The sequence below is a fragment of the Gracilinanus agilis genome, chromosome 4 (assembly GCF_016433145.1).
Source record: "Gracilinanus agilis isolate LMUSP501 chromosome 4, AgileGrace, whole genome shotgun sequence".
Taxonomy (NCBI): Eukaryota; Metazoa; Chordata; class Mammalia; order Didelphimorphia; family Didelphidae; genus Gracilinanus; species Gracilinanus agilis.
Genome location: NC_058133.1, coordinates 471522911 through 471540659, shown reverse-complemented (window position 1 = coordinate 471540659; position 17749 = coordinate 471522911). Strand labels below are relative to the sequence as shown.

The 17749-nt window shown below is 37.5% G+C and overlaps 1 protein-coding gene across 1 annotated transcript in view; it reads left to right on the top strand.

Moving 5' to 3' along the window:
• Positions 1-14025, top strand: part of WARS2 (tryptophanyl tRNA synthetase 2, mitochondrial) — a 78867-nt gene extending 64842 nt beyond the window's left edge. Inside the window, exons 5-6 of the mRNA XM_044672511.1 lie at positions 8631-8749; positions 12130-14025. Of these exons, the coding sequence (XP_044528446.1) occupies positions 8631-8749; positions 12130-12575 (565 nt within the window). The 3' untranslated portion in view covers positions 12576-14025. The remainder of the gene's footprint in view (positions 1-8630; positions 8750-12129) is intronic.
• Positions 14026-17749: the final 3724 nt, after the last annotated feature.

The window sequence follows — 17749 nt, the reverse complement described above, 5'->3', positions numbered from 1 at the left end:
AGTCAAGTCTGGTCCAAGAACAGAAATGAGGCCAAGTTGGAGAGTGTGCATTCTAGGTTATAAACAGGGCACTAGACGTGAGGAAATAAAATAACAAGGCATATTTTTATTACTTAACAGTTATTGAGCAATATTTTTAATTCAACTCAGAACTGTCAAGGACACAGCAATAAACATAGCTCTGGTAATTATATTATATTTTATTTATTATTTTTTGTGTATGCATTTAAAAAATTATCTATAAACTTCAAATTGACTGCTAATACTCCAAAGCGACATCCTTGTCTAGGGACCAACTAGTGGACATACTACTGGAGGAACTGGATCATTAAAAAAAAAAAAAAGAAAAAGACTTTCCAGAGTTGGTTCTAATATACCCAAAGGCAACAAGAAACATTATTTTGTGGGGCATTTTGATAAATTGTAATACTCATGATAAATATTTGTAAAAAGGCCACCATGTAAATGATTATACCACATATACTAATATTGTTACCAAATATAGAAATATTAATTGCAGGGAGGAAGTAGAGAAATTCTGTGAAACTTTCAATAAAATCCCTTCAGATTAAATCAGTATGAATTTTAATATTCAGCAACTTCAGAGCAAATGTAAAAATAAGTAAGGTTGATAAGAAATCTATCAGAAAGCATGCTTCAGGAAGAAGAAAGAACGAAAGAGGCCAAATACTTGTAAGCTACCCAAATTCCTGATGACTAATGCTTGAACACCTTCTTCAGAAAATATTGGTAAGTGATGGACATGGAAAGCCACAAACATCATTTCAAAAAAGAAAAAAAAGAAATTGATTATATTTTTCCAGATAGAAAAAATTATTGACGTGAAAGACATCCTAGAATCAGCAGCCTATGTACAGTTGGACATCCAGTTGTTAGAGCAAAGATCAGAATTAATAAAAAGAAAGAAGGAATGAGAAGAAGAAAGAATAAAGGAGAGAAAGAGAAGGAAGCAGAGACAAAATGGTAGCCATACAGTTACAAAAGCAAACAATTCTGAGTTATTTAAACTAGTCATTATTAATGAAAAGTGGGCAATGGATGGCAGAAATGATGGTGTCACAAGGTATAATATTATGCAAAATATTAACCAATGTAAATCAGCTTCCATAAGATCATTTATTTGCCCAGTGAAGAAATAAAGCAGTCAAAAGATTATACAGTTAACAAACATTTGTAGAGGCAGCTAGTTGGTTTGGTGGATAGAGAGCCAGACCTGGAGATATGAGGTCCTGGTTCAAATTTGGCCTCAGACTTTCTAGTGGAATGCAAGGAATTAAAAAAAATTGTTAAGCAATTATACTTTTTTGAAAGAGAGATTTTTTTAAGGATAATTTTTCCCCCAGTACTTCATAAGCCTCATGAAATAACATTTCCTCTTGACTTTGGATGTGTAAGAAAACCTGATCTAGCAATTCCTTTTGGCATATATGTGAGTTGTCCTTCCACTTAGCTGAAACTTCTCTCTTCTGACTTGGTTTATAGCAAGAATATCACAATTGACAGGATTCAGTTCTTCCAGAAGTAAGTCAAATCCGTGGACATATGTACCAAGGCCTGGGGATACAAAGAAAGAAAAAACCAACAATACTCCTGTCCTCAAGCAGCTCAGATTCTAATGGGTAAGACAGCTTGTAAATAGCAACGTATATGCAAAATATATGCCAAGTAAATAAACCAAGGCAATACCAGTTTAAAAGGTAAAAAAAAAAAAAATAAAATAAAATATAAAATCTCATGAAAAAGGATAGTGAATGAGATAATTGACATCTAAATCAGAGATAAGCAGTTGTAGGCAAAACCAATTTAGAGAAAGCTTGAAAGGCTTAATCAATCAATCAATCAATCAATCAATCAAGTAGTTTTAAGCACCTGATATGTATCAGGTCCTTTGCTGTCAGGGAGATCTGTATAGAATGAAACAATCCTTCCTGACTAGGAGTTTATATTGGAATGATGGAAACAAAGAAGTATGTATGTGTAGAATAAGTGTAATGGGAATAAATATAAAGTAGTTGAATCCAAGGTAGTTTGAGAGGGAGGATACTAGTAATTGATAGAATGCACCTCGAAAGAAAAGACTGGCTCTGAGGAAGTAAAGAGGGAGTACATTCCAGAGTGTAGAGGAAAGCTAATACAAAGGCACTAGAGATCAAACTAAGCCAATCCACCCAGCAAACACTGAAAAACAAAAGTGGAATGACAATAAAAAGAAGAAATAGATCTGCAAAGATTTGGACAACAAACTATTTGCCATTTGAGACAATGGAGGCCCCACTCTCAGACCACACAGTCATAGCCTCAGATTGTTTTATGGGCAATGGTAGAAATGGTATTAAAAAGAACAAAGATATGAAAAGCAGCCAGCATAGAGGAGATTTGTGCTGAAAGTGACACAGTTATGAGGACATTGAAGGATCTTCTCACAAAGAATCTCTTGAGAAGATAGCAAAGGAATGGAGGAAAATTAAAAAAAAAAAAACACAACAAAAACTCAGATCTTAAGAATAATGGAAACTGGGGGCAGCTGGGTGGCTCAGTGGATTGAGAGCCAGGCCTAGAGACGGGAGGTCCTAGGTTCAAATCTGACCTCAGACACTTCCCAGCTGTGTGACCCTGGGCAAGTCACTTAACCCCCATTGCCTACTCTTACCACTTTTCTGTCTTGGTGCCAAACCACAGTATTGAGTCCAAGAGGGAAGGTAAGGGTTTAAAAAAAAAAAAAATAATGGAAAGGAGTGACTGAGAGACTATAATAGGTACCAAACTATAAGAATCAATGCCATTTCTTCCTATGGGGTTATTAGTGGGGGGAAAAACTTTCACAAGCTATATGCTACTATGGAACTCAACTTTACCTTTTACAGTTCACTGAAAGATAAGGTCACACTGCTTATTGTTTGTTAATTCTGAGGTCGGGGGTTGATCCTTAAAGTTTTTCTTCCAACTCGGTTATTTTCATCTGTGCATCACAATCATTGGAGATTCTTTGAATGGTATAAAACGACAGAGATAACTTTGTTCAGTTACCCACTGATGCTAAACAGCAGGCAAAGCATAAAACAGGGAGACATGTGTTCACTAAAGGTGTTTGCCACTCTCATGGAGGAAATCCAGCGCAGATTTCAAGTCAAAGAGTGAGTCCCCATAAAATCTTCCAGATGCTCCAGTTTGTGAATGACATTGTGACAATTACATTTAGCCAAGAACATTACAAAGCTTCCTAGAACAGATCCATGCCCATTCAAAAGAATTTGAACTGCCTGTGCACATAGGAAAGACCAAATGGATGAAGAATGGCTATTTCCCAGATTATAACATGAAGTTAGATGGACAATTTAAAAGAGTTGTCCATCTGTGTGTGTGGGTCTATGAGAGAAGCAGTAAAAATAGACAATGTATTGGACCCAGAATTGAACAGAAGGCAGAGAATAGGTTTCATTGCCTTTAGGAAATTACAGTGTTCTTTTTTTTAATTAATTAATTTTGAGAGTATTTTTCCATGTTTACATATTTTGTTTTCTTTCTCTCCCCTCTTCCCTCCCACCTCCCAGATCCAATAAGCACTTCCACTGGGTTATACAAATGTTATCACTTATACCTCTTTCCATATTATTCACTTTTGCAATAAAGCAGGCTTTTAAAACCAAAACCCCAAATCATATATCCATATAAACAAATAAGTCATTTGTTTTTGTTTCTACTCCCACAGTTCTTTCAGTGTGGATAGCATTCTTTCTCATAAATCCCTTGGGATTGTCTTGGATTGTTCTACACTGTTTTAATTTCAGTGTACAATGTTCTCTTGGTTCTGCTCATTTCACTCTGCATCAGTTCCTGGAGGTTCTTCCAGTTCATATAGAAATCCTCCAGAACATCAATCCTTTACAGCATAATAGTATTCCATCACCATCAGATACCACAATTTGTTCAACCGTTCCCCAATCAAGGGACACCCCCTCGTTCCCCAATTTTTTGCCACCACAAAGAATGTGGCTATGAATATTTTTGTACAAACATTTTTCATTATCTTTTTAGGGTACAAACCTAGTAGTGATATTTCAGGATCAAAAGGTATTCATTCTTTTAAAGTCCTTTGAACATATTCCAAATTGCCTTCCAGAATGGTTGGACCATTTCACAGCACCACCAGCAATGCATTAATGTCCTAATTTTGCCACAATCCCTCAAACATTTATTATTTTCCTTTACTGTCAAATTGGCCAATCTTCTAGGTGTGAACTGGTACCTCAGAGTTGTTTTGATCTGCATTTCTCTAATTATGAGAGATTTAGAACACTTTTTCATATGCTTATTGTTAGTTTTTATTTTTTTTTTTATCTGAAAACTGCCTATTCATGTCCCTTGACCATTTGTCAATTGGGAAATGGCTTGAATTTTGGAAAATTGACCTAGCTCCTTATAAATTTGAGAAATTAGACCTTTGTTAGAGGTTTTTGTCATAAAAATGTTTTTCCTAATTTGTTGCTTCTCTTCTAATTTTGGTTCCATTGGCTTTCTTTGTATAAAACCTTTTTAATTTAATATAATCAAAATTATACATTTTATGTTTTGTAATGTTCTCTGTCTCTTGCTTCGTCTTAAAATCTGTCCCATAGATCTGACAGGTATACTATCCTATGTTCACCTAATTTACTTATAATTTCCCTCTTTATATTTAAATCATTTTCCCATTCCGAATTTATCTTGGTATAGGGTGTGAGATGTGGGTTCTTGTCCCAAAAACTTGGATACAGAGTTCTTTTAATGCTCCTAGACTATTCCCAGAAACAGACTCATTTTGTGAATACCAATATTCTACCAGTATTGCTGTGAGATATGGAGTATAACAGTCTCTGAAGAAATGAAAAGTTGTGTCACAGAGGACAATGGAGAAACCTGTTACAAAAGCAATATAAAAGTTTCGAGGAACTTTGAAGAATAGAAGTTTAAGATGTCACAAAAGAAACATATGATAGGAAAATAAGATGAACTGATCATGTAACAAAGGTGAGGGGTAATAATTGGAGAGCCATACTGTCAAGAGAAAGTAAAGAAAACCTTTATCACCTTGAATGGGCAACTGTATGGAGAACATAGATGAAAGCTGTACAAGATAGGCAGACATCACTGGAAGAAACTTCTAAATAGATGTGGTTACAGATCCGTTATTCACTCACCAGGACAGCAATCAGGCCTTTCATGATGTATCTACATAGACCCCTTCACACTTTTTCTCAACCTAACAAGGATCAATCAGAAGATAATTTGCCAGGAGTCATCTAAATCTAATCAAAGGGCCTTAAAACTGCAAAGGAAGAGGAAAGAGAAAAATAGTCAAAATCTATTGCCCAAGCATACACACCATAAAGAGAGTAACTGCAGTATGGGAAGAAGAATGGCATTTGAGACACCTAGCAGATAAAATCCAAGAGGAATCAGCAATAAAACATATGGCCTCAAATCTTTATACACAAAGTATAAAGTAACAAGCTAGGTGGACCAGAGGTTCTAACATGAGGAGACAAATTTGACCTCATAGCTGTTGCTGAGACTGGGTGGTAATGAGCCTCGTGTCTGGAATATAACTTGAGATGAGTAAGGCATACTCTAGAGAAACAAGATATTTAGCAAAATCAGGAAGGGAAACGTAACTGGGGGAAATCTTCCAACCCTAAAATTCTGTGATTCCACATTAAGTAGTCTCTACTATGCGTAATCCTCATGCTCTATGAGATTACTATCTTCCATATTTTCATAATATGCTATATTAATTTTTGAATTATCTACTTTCTGGATTTGAGCAGAAACTTTTTAGCTTCAGGTGGTTTCTGCTAGTATATATCAGGGTTTCCTTGGCTATCATGACTATTTATAGTACCAACAAATTGATGTCACAAAGGAATGGATGTAAACTACTTATGTTAGAGAGAAAGAAATTATGGAAAAAAAAAACTTGTCGCTTCATAGAAAAACTTAGGACAGGATTCAAAGAAACCTGTCTTGAATCTTTTGCTTTCTTTTGTTTGTCAGGAAATAGAGATCTTGCTTAGGGAAAAATTCTTTAGGCAGGATCCATAATCAGGAGTTTAGTTTTGAACCAAGAGATGGACCCCAGTCCAGGGAGAGAAAGTGTTTCTTACTTAGAAGGATGAGCTGGGAAGAATAACTTTAAAGCCTAAATCATGTTAATTTGTGCCAAACTAAAGTAAGCAGTGAGATTAAACTGGTAATAATCTGACTCTATAATTGGAATCCCAAGTTGTCTACACTCTATGATAAAATAGTTTTATGCACTCTGTATGCCTTATGCTACAAAGGACAAAGGGGAAAAGAGTTAAAATAGGATAAAGGCATTAATAGCCAGCACGAAAGTGATGAGTGTTGCTCAGACTAAGCAATTGTTTCTCTACTAGCATTCTAAATCCAAATGGAAATTATTTGGAAGAGTGTTTTGGTTTTTTTTAAGCTCTGCCTTCTTTCTCAGCACAGATAACTAAAAATTGACTGTACATATATATAGGACTATTAGATCAGTCATACCTATAAATCAGGGGTCGGCAACCTTTTTGGCCGTGAGAGCCATAGATGCTACATTTTTTAAAATGTAATTTCGTGAGAGCCGTACAGTGCTCACAGTGCCGTTCCTGTAACAGCGCCTGAAAAAAAAAATGGACTTTATGGCTCCTGCAGAAAGAGCCATATCTGGCCCTCAAAAGAGCCAGATATGGCTCAAGAGCTATATGTTGCCGACCCCTGCTATAAATGAACCAGAAGTAATGAGATTATTGAATCTAACTGCATATTCTCTACATAAGGAAACTGAGGCTTTCAGAAATTAGGTGACTTGTCCAGGTTCACACAGTAAGTCTGAAGTGAGAATTGAACCTGTCTTTCTGAATCCAGGTCCTCTATACACTATGCCATGCTGGGTGACTATGATGTAATGAAGTGCTCCCCTGCCTTTTTTTTTTGAATCAAATATTCCAAAATATATGCCTTCAAAATGCGTCCTTTTCCCAGACTCCTTCAGAGACTAGAAACACCTTCCAAGAATGCAGCAATTCTCACATTAGGTTTAGAACTACTCCCTTAGAGGGCTCAAAGCTAATTCATTAACTACACATTGTTTGATAATCTCACCCAGTTTTTGACCCAAATAGGATCATCCCATTTTATCACTTGCCTCTTTGCCCCACTTGACTCTGAATTATTATTATTTTTTAACCTTTACCTTCTTTCTTAGAATGAATACTGTGCATTGGTTCCAAAGCAGAAGAGCAGTAAAGGTCAGACAATGGAGGTTGTAACTTGCCCAGGGTCACACAGGTAGAAAGTGTCTGAGGTCAAATTTGAACCCAGGACCTCCCATCTCTGGGCCTGCCTCTAAATTGACTGAGCCACCTAGCTGCCCCTGAATTACTTTTGATTTTCCAAAAATTTAATCCATTCTTAAGAGAAAAAAATTTTTCTGTCATTTAGAAATTTAATTTAAAAAAAGCAAAACCTCGAGCCCATAGAAGATCACAATGGCTTTTTTATGAAGTTATAGAAAGAATAAGTACATAATGTACTATAAGCAGAAAACAAGTGGAAAACCATGTGTAACCAGAGAACATGATGGTAAAATATATATATATAAGTTTTTAAAAACCATTATGGTTTGAATACACCTTTTAGTTTTAGGGCATCTTAGGAAAACAACTGAAACTTGGTCTTAACATAATCCTTTTTACTTAGTGCTAGCAAAATCCATCCTTTGTTCCTCTCATGTTTTGAAAAAATGTGATATTGAAATCATTTTGGTACAGACATTAGCTCTAATGTACATCCTTTGAGTTGTGGCAAATTATACTGACCCATTGGACAGTCCATTTGAGTTATGGCATCAGTTGGTGAAATGTCTAGCCAAAGTTGGGTATGCAGTCTCAGATTATCTCTGTAGACTACAAGCTGATCTTTATCTTCTACCTGGAAGTTAAACTTACCACCTTCTCTTCTTTAGTAACATGCATAAGGAAATATATCCAAATAGACTCATGTTATCTGATACCTCTAACCAGTGGGCAATGTACCAAGAAAATGAGGAGCAACCTGGCAGAAGAAGCTTTAGCCATCTTTAAAGTAACCCTAGTTAGCCATTCTGAAAGCTTCTTTCTATATAGTCATCCTCCAAGAACTAGTGGTTTCTAATTTTCTTTGAGCCCTTCAAAATTGTGTGAAGATTTAGAGGCAAAAATTAAGTCAGAGACTCAGATATTCAGAATGGGTATGATAAGGCTTGGGGAAATAGGGATTTAAAATACAACTATGCCAACTTAGTATAGAATATAGGCTATTTCAAGTACCTTTCTTCTCCCCAGGAACAGGCTATCACTGATGTAGGCAAAAAACAAACAAACAAACAAAAAAACCATACTAGACTGGATAGCAATCTTCTTGTTATCTATGTAATATGCAGAACTAGAGTTGAGTCTTCTCTCTGCCTCTGTTTTTGAAGAACATTTGTGGAATCCTAATACTGGGTGTAGGAAAAGAAAAAGCAGTCTGGGTAGCATTTCAGCATGACCAAAAAGCTTCCTTGAAAATTTCTATTTGTCATTTATTAATAGGTCCACACACGTCCCTGTTGGGGAAGATCAAGTCACACATATGGAACTGGCCCGAGATCTAGCACAACGTTTTAATAAGAAGTATGGAGAGTTCTTTCCAGTGCCCATATCCCTTTTGAGTGAGTAGTACATCTGTGATTTTTAGGTTGTGATTGATTTTGAAGATGTCAATATATATTTGCAGTCATGTTGTTTAAATTTGGGGACTACCACGAAAGTAAAGATCTGTGTGACCATCTCAATTTAGTATGCTTGAGTCAAATGTCAAGGAAGAAAGAAAGAGAAATAAAGAAAAAACAAGGAAGGAAGGAAGGAAGGAAGGGGGGTAGAGAGGGAAGGAGGGAGGGAGGAAGGAAGGAGAGACTGAGTTGAACAGACAACATACCATCTGTCCTTGAAGTCTCCTTGTCTCCCTGCCATTAAGAGGGAGATTACATTATCTATTCCCAAGGACTATTATTGCTTTTTCAGTTACTCAGACTATCTGGGTAAGGGATATCTCAGTCAGTCAGTCAGTGAGTCAATAAGTATTTATTAAAAGCCTGCTGTGGGGATAGCTGTGTGGCACAGTGGATAATGCATCAGGCCGGGAGACCAGAGGATTTGGGTTCAAACCTGGCCTCAGGCACTTCCTAGCTGAGTGACACTGGAAAAGTCATTTACCCCATTTGCCTAGCCCTTGTCCTTCTGTCTTAGAATTAATACAAAAGCAAAAAGTAAAGATTTGTTATTTAAGAACCTGCTGTATACTAGGCATTGTGCTAAGCCCTGAAGATACAAGGAAAGATCCTTTGATAGTCCCTACTTACAGGGAACTCACAGTCTAATAAAGGTGACACCATTCCAGCAACCATGTATAAACCATGTATAAACCAGCTCTATATAGGATAAAGTGGAAATAATGAACAGAAGAGAGACACTAGCATTCAGGGAGTTAGGAAAGGCCTTTTGTAGAAGTCATCATTTTAGATGGGACTTGAAGGAAGCCAGGAGGTAGGAATGAGGAGGACAGAATCCCAGGCATGAGGGACAGCCACAGAAAACGCACAGGATTATGAGATAGATTATCTTGTGCAAGGAAGAGCATTGGTGTCACGGGACTTCCGAATACATGGAATGGAATAAGGTATAAAGCAGGAAAGTAGGAGGAGGTCGGGTTATGAAGGGCTTTGAATAACCAACAGAAAATTCAGAGATTGTCTAATCTAGTCCTTCCCCAGAGTATGAAGTCCCTCTGTGACCTCCCTGGATGGCGATTAACCTGCCTCCATTTGAAGACTTTTAGTAAGTTTGCTCTCAAAGCAGCCCATCCTCCTTTTGGACAGAACAAAGTAAATGGAGCACCATGATGAAAAAACTACTATATTAGGAATAAAATTTTGTTGTTTTTGTTGTTCAGTTGTTCTCAATCATGGCTGACTTTTCATGACCCATTTGGGGTTTTCTTGGCAAAGATAGTGGAGTGGTTTGCCTTTTTTTTCTTCAGCTCATTTTACAGATGAGGACACTGAGGGATAGTTAAGTGACTTACTTCTGGCTCCAGATCTGGCACTCTATTCACTGTATCACCTAGCTGCCAAATTACTTATATTTTTCACTACTCATTTTTTTTACTAATTAAAAAAATTTTTTTTTACTAATTTTTGCTACTACTAATTAGCTGGATCAACTTGGACAAATCATTTAATTTCTCCAGGTCTCTTTCCCCATTAGTAAAATTATAGGGTTAGACCAAATATGTAAGAAAGAAAAACAAGTAAAAAATTCTTCCAAATCAAAAATCCTGTAATCCTCTCATTGTTGGGAAGTTTATCTCATATTTGAGTCTTCCTCGAATAATTATGCTTTACATTATAATTTTTCTACTAGCTAATATTTGTGAGCCATTATAGAATTTATAAATATTATCCAGACAGTAATGAACTCCTTTAAAGCATACTACATAGGAAATACCACTTTAGTTAAATATTATATTTTTGTACAAATAAGTCATTTATGAATTTTTTTTTAATTGCTTGAGTGTATGCATACATACATACATACACACATACGTATCCATACATTATCAACTAGAGGAGGAAGAACCCACTGAAATGAAAAACCCATTTTTATTTTTAGGCTTTTCTACTCGTTAACATATTAAATAGCAATCCAAATAATTCAGTAGCACACTAGTATGTGGGGAAAAGGAAATTCATAAAGCATGTAAGGTTTAGAACATCCAGAGAAGCTAAATTAAGATCCCTCATAAACTCCTTTAGTTTTCACTCTTATGGTTATCATTAATCCTCCAAAGATGCCCCCCCCCGTTAAAATTATTTAATTATATCATAAATGTACAACAGCTTCTTAACTCTTCACATGTACTTAAATTTTTTAAAGGAAAACATTATGCCTTATTTATGCCATGATCCTGGCTAATAGCTTATCAAAACTTTGAAAAAAATCTTAAAAAAGAAAGTTTCACACATCACTTGAAACTTGCTATTTTAACATTATCAAAGAAGGAATGCTTCTCACTCTTACAAAGACTACTAGAAAGAAACAACAATGAAAAAACTAAGAAACTGTCTCAAAGGCATTTTTTGTGTTTTTTTGTGTTTTTTGCAATCTTTCCTCCACAACAAGCTATTGTTATTAAATAATCCAATCCATTCACAAAATTCATCTTTGATACTGTTAATTTAGTTTTCTTCTTTCCTTTTTTTTAATTAGATTTACCAGTACTTTGTCTATTTTGTCTTTTTTTTTTCAAAATACCAGCTTTGCTGCATATTTATGCATGACTGAGATAAGAGTTTCCTTAACATTTTTATATAACTGAAGCTGTTCTGTTATCTCTGGACTCTCCTCCTCTTCTATTTATACAGCTAAACCCATGGCTCACAGGCAGGCTCCTCCCTGCATAACCTCCATTTCCAAAGTTTCCTCCATTATATGGTTCCCCCATGTTCCTGCTCTCCCTGAAATTTCCACTCTTCTTTGGCCCATAGTTTGAAGGTTGTTGATCATAGTTTCCTAAATCATTGTCATTCCTACTTCCATAATTGCCTCCTCCATAGTTGTCATAACCATCTCCATAGCCCCATCCTGGTAGCCGCAGCCAGGTCCTCTGCCACCCTATCCTCCTCTTCCTCCTCCATGACCAGGACTCCCTACAGAATTACCCTCTCCTGGTCCTCCTCCATATCCATTGTAACCATCTCCAAATCCAGGACCATTTCCATAGCCATCCTCCTCCTCTAAAACTGCTTCCTGGTCCTGGTCCAAAACTTCCACGGCCACCAGGGGGATGGACAAGGTACACAAGATTCTGTCCCATTTCATTGACATCCATTCAGGATGTCCAGTGTGCTAGATGCTGGACGTCTCCATTTTGGGATTTTCTCCCCACTTTCTACCTGATGCCTCCTTCCTGGAGAAGAACCAAGGCCGCTGGACCAATCTCCACGACTTACTTAGAGAACTAAGCACTAACCTTTCTTATTTTTGTTCTTAGCGTCTGTGAAGAAGGTAAAGTCCCTTCGCGACCCTTCGGCCAAGATGTCCAAATCGGACCCTGACAAGCTAGCCACAGTCAGGGTGACAGACAGCCCGGAAGAGATCGTGATGAAATTCCGCAAAGCCGTCACAGACTTCACCTCGGAGGTGACCTACGATCCATCCACCCGGCTCGGGGTCTCCAACATGGTTGACATTCATGCCGCCGTGACGGGTCTCACCATAGAAGAGGTTGTCCGGCAGAGTGCCGGCCTCGACACGGCTCGCTACAAAGTCATGGTGGCCGAGGCTGTGATTCAGAAATTTGCGCCAATTAAGAATGAAATTGAGAGACTAAAGATGGACGAAGGCCACTTGAGAAAGGTTTTACAGGTTGGGGCAGAAAAAGCCAAAGAACTAGCAAAGCCTGTATGCCAAGAAGTCAAGAAATTGGTGGGTTTTTGAAAGGACCATGATCAAATAATCATGAATATCTCCAAGCAAGGCAGCTGACCTCATACCCAGAAGACTGGATTATCTGTTACCTTTTCCTTGGACCATACCTGCTGACTTCAGAAGAGGAAGCAAGATTTTGTGCCTTGAAATAATTAGCATTTTTCCAAATCTCACAAAATTTTTCCAACAGAAAGAAAGAAAAGCAACAAGCATGGTTAAATACTGGAAAATTCCATGCTTTTTTTTTTCAGAATCAAATAATCCTATAGGTATGGAGGCTTTTTCACCTGTCAACTTCCTTCTGGTTCATTTTACAAAAGCAATTTTGAATTTATCAGAATATATTCTTATCCTGGCCTGTTCTGTGAGAGTAGAGAGCAAAGATTTGGAAGGTAGAAGAATCACTTGAATAGGTGGGGCCCAGAGAAGGTTGGGGGAATAAGCATTTCTATAGCATCTACTATGTGCCAGGCACTGGGCTAAGAACTCTGTAAGTATTATCTCATGTAGGCATCATTATTAGCCTCATTTTATAGTTGAAGAAATTGAGGCAAACAGAGCCCAAGTGTCCTACCCAGGGTCACTCAGCTAGTAAGTGTCTCAGACTGGATTTGAGCTCAGGTCATCCTAAGTCTAGCTACAAAGCTCTGTCCACTACACCACCTTCCTCCCTGCCTATCTTGGGGCACCATGGTGTCCTGGAAAGAATGCTACATCTGGTGTCAGAGGACCTGAGTTCAGATCCTGCCATTCCACATAGTATCATAAAGGGTGACTTTTGGGGGTGTTACTTAAGTTCTCTCGATTTCTTCATCAATAAAAATGAAGGGTTTGGGAGAGATGACCACTAATGTTTCTTCCAGCTCTATCTATAATCCTAAAATAATCAAGGGTGTGGATTTTCCTTACCTCATCCCTACCCCTAACAAAAAAAACCCTATGCCAATATGTTCCCTAATTTTTTTTTTAGTAAACACACTATCCTTCTCATCACCCTGTGAGGCAGGTGCTTAAAGAGGGATGATTTCAAACTGTAAGTTGTTTAGCTTATTTCTGATCTCCCACCCTGGAACTTTCAGAGAACTACACCATTTAATCTGCTGAAGAAGTCACTTCAGACTTAATTGTGAGTTACAGAAGAGCCCAGGCTGTCAGAATATACTCTTATAAGTAATGTCTTGCATTTATGTGATGTCATTTTATCCTCATAATACCTGGAACAAGCCCTTAACCTTCCTCTCATTCCATGCACAGAATACAGAAGGGAAATGGTAATAGATCTGTGCCCCAAAGGTTCTGTTGAGAAAGGTTTCTGTAGTCTTGAAACTCTGTATTTCTTCAAGAACTTCACCTCCAGTCTTATGGAGTTTATTGAAAATAATTAAAAGCGCCAGTCTTCTGTTTATTTGACTCTTTGTTAGTACAATGCTTTGCATGAAGTAAGAACTTAATAAATGCATTATTCATTCACTCACTTATTAAGACTTCTGTAACACTTTTTCCCTCAAGGACACACAGTTAAGCATTGAAAGTAAGACTCTGGAGATCAACTAGTATGTTCTTCAAGAATATTACAACCAACTTTTACCAAGAGTTTTAACCAAGAAGCTGAATCAAAAACAAAACAAAACAAAACCTATGTGATAGTTACTCCATAAAGGGAGAAAGTGTTGGTTTTATACTTTTAATGTATGTTTTGGGCAACCCAAACCAATGAACCCCTCCAGCCATCTGTGTTCTATTGGTCCCTCATGGCAGTTCAGATTTCCATGTGTCAAGTCTACCTCAGCCTCAACTCAGAACACATAGTAGGCTTTCAAGAAATATTTAATGAATGATGGAAAATAATCCAGAGATGCATTACAAAGCAAACTGATTTTTTTTATTTGGCAGTTTCTTCCAATACTCTTAACTCCATCCATAAAAAAAGGCAGCATAAGAAACAGAAATTTCCTTTTTTCTTCAGCTCTTGGGGCTTCATCAAAGATGCTGAAGGACAAACATCTACTGCTCCGTCTTAGCAGCTTTTTGGAATGATTTCCTGGGAAGTAGGTAGTGCCACCCTCCCTCTCTTTCTCAAACTCATTGTTAGTCTGAAGAGTTATAGTTTATGATCACATCTCCTGGATCTGCTTTCTTATTTACCTCATTAGCAAACATTTGGCTTCGACTTTAATCCCAGAATTCAGATGAACGGAGTATTTGGATATTGGTTTTTTCAAAATGTTGATTTTAGCAAATGTAAGTTAATATCTTGCTTGCATTCCCCTGACCTTGAACCAAGTCCATAGTTATTCTCTTTTGGATATTTGCTCTTTCGAACAGAGCAGAGAGACAAAACATACTCTATTTATGCCTTTCATCCAAGCATATTCAGAATTGGCAGCGATGATTTTATAAATTTACTGCCTCTATTCATGACATAAAATTGAGATTCTCATTTCAGATTTTGAAACGAAGGGGATTAATCAACAAGTGACCATCTTTACTACCTACCACTAAGTTAACCCATTACCATATCCTGTTAGGGACTCGACTAAGAACAACCAAAGGTAGTAGAAAAGGGACTCCCTAAAGAGACCCCAAAATTGAGAGCTTTCTCAGGAAAGGGTGACTTGGCTAATGACCAATTGACATTTGACTAACCCAGTTGTAACTGTGAAAAATGGACGCTAGAAAAAAGGAACGCATGGATTGAAAACCAGAGGACGACATGGGTGGGCAGGAGATCTCTTCTGCTATAGAGAGAGAGGGGCGTACCAGAAGAGAACTCTTACACCTGAACTGAAAGCAAGTACTCACAAGGATACAAGACCACAGGCAGGTTTTATGGGAGCTGTGAGGGAACAAACCTTTCCTCTCCTAAGCTCATGATAGAAAAAAAGCCAACAGTGGAATTTTTGAAGTTGATGGTTCCCCAGTGGATGATCTTATTTTTTCCATTGATTTTTACTGCTTGCCTTTTTTCCAATGCCTATTTAATACTTGCCCTTTTTTTATTCATGAAATCCTTAAGGCTCCCACATGCTCAGTACAGAGGAGGCACGAGACAGCTTCCTGCTGACCATAGCACTTTGATAATTCCACAACCACCATGTGTTTAATGCCAAGAGCATCCTAGAAACCACACTCTGTACTCTTCAGATCCGTGTTGATACCAAATCCCGCTGCTGCTGCTACTTCCACTATCTGTGGTGTGTGTTCCTTCGCCTCCAGAAGTTACTATAAAAACTCCACTTATCTCCTCTCTCTTTACACTCTTCCTAGGAGTGCCTTCCTAGCTATCGTCACCCTGTTGTTGAGTCATTTTTTTTCAGTTTTGCCTTCAGACATTTTTTTCTGTTGTATCTTAACTCTGTGACGCTATTTGAAGTTTTCTTGGCAGAGATATATTAGACTGGTTTAGCCATTTTCTTCTCCAGCTCATTTGACAAATGAGGAAACTGAGGCAAACAGGGATAAGTGACTTGCCCAGGGTCACACAGCTAATAAGTGTTTGAGGCCGGATTTGAACTCAGGAAGAGAAGTTTTTTCTTCTTCAGGAATGGCATTTTCTGCACTATGCCACCTAGTACATTACTCTACTTGTGCACTCTGTGCCAAAAAGGCCAAATTGAACTCCTTATCATTCTTCTTACAAAACAGTCTATCTCCTATTTTCTTGCCATTTGCTTGCCTTTGCACAGGCTGTTCCCCATGTTGAAAATGCATTTTCTGCACTTCTGCCTTTTCAAATCCCTAATTTCCTCCAAAGCTCAGCTCATGTGCCCTCTCTTATGTGAATAACCCTCTAGTTTCTAGTTCCCAACCCTCTCTCAAAACTTGTGTTTATACTGTACAGATTTTCTATTTTTATACAGGTAAATGTCGATCACCTTGATAAACTATGACTCCCTGAGGGACAGAATTATTCCCCAGAGCCTAGCACTGCTCCTACCAAATAATAGACGCTTAATGAATATTACTGATGACTTTTTTGCTGATTTAATTACTGAAATGACTGATTTTCCATGTTTTGGTATAACACTTGGGATGCTATGGGTATTTGATGGAAGAAGTAGCCATGGTGTGGCAGAAAGGCTGTTGCCTAGAATCAGAATATATGGTTTGTTTGTTTTTAATTTTGTTTTGGTTTTTACTCGTACACAAGGTTGTGTGACCTCAGGCTGTTTCTTGATGGGTTTGTACCTGACTCTTTGTGGCCCCATTTGAGGTTTGCCATTTTCTTCTTTAGCTCATTTTATAGATTAAGAACCTGAGGCAAACAGTATCAAATGACTTGCCCAGAGTCACATAGCTAATGTCTGAAGCCGAATTTGAACTCAGATCCTCCTGATTCCAGAGCTAGCCATCTAGTCATCTAGCCACTATGCCACCTAGGTGCCCTGGGGCTTTGGGACCTTGGACAAATCATTTAAGTACAGTGAACCTCGTTTTATTTATAAGCAAGGATGATGATATCAGCTTCAAAGGTTGTTGTAATGGTAAAAGATCTAATGGATATGAACATTTCCTGAAAACTAAAAAGCATTATAATGAATAAGAATAGACAGTGGAAAATGTTTTAGAATTTAATTTGGTCTCCATATTGATGGTACTTCTTCTCTAAATAAATAACTTTTCTATACTGCATTTTCTTTGTTGATATTGTCATACTTTTGACTTAAAACCAAAGCTCTGGATTGCTGTCATTTGGACAAACACTTGTTTAAAAAAACAAACTCTCTAACTCCCCTTCTAACTTGAGACAAACTGATATCTGACCATTTCAAAGAGGGCATTCTTAATATCTAATATCCAGATTTTCCCAGAGTTATGAGAATTATTAGAATAATCTGCTTGGGTTTCATCACTGTTGGGAATCCAATTTTCATTCTTTATGACTATTCTTTACCCAAAGAAATCATGTTAGCCATGTCATAAATACGCTAAAATTCTATAGTTTCCTCAGACTACCTTCACATCACTTAGGGGAGGGGGAAAGTCATTTTCTTTCCTTCTCCTTTCCCTATTCCTACACCCAGTTCTTATCCCCTCACCACTCTTTTTCCCTTTAAGAGTATCAACCATCTGATTTCTTAAAGCATCAGCAGTCTGAAGTCTATGCCAAATGATACTATTTGAAGTTAAAAGTATTTGCAATTCATATGAAATAATGACTTTGGCACTTAAAAGCTAGGTCT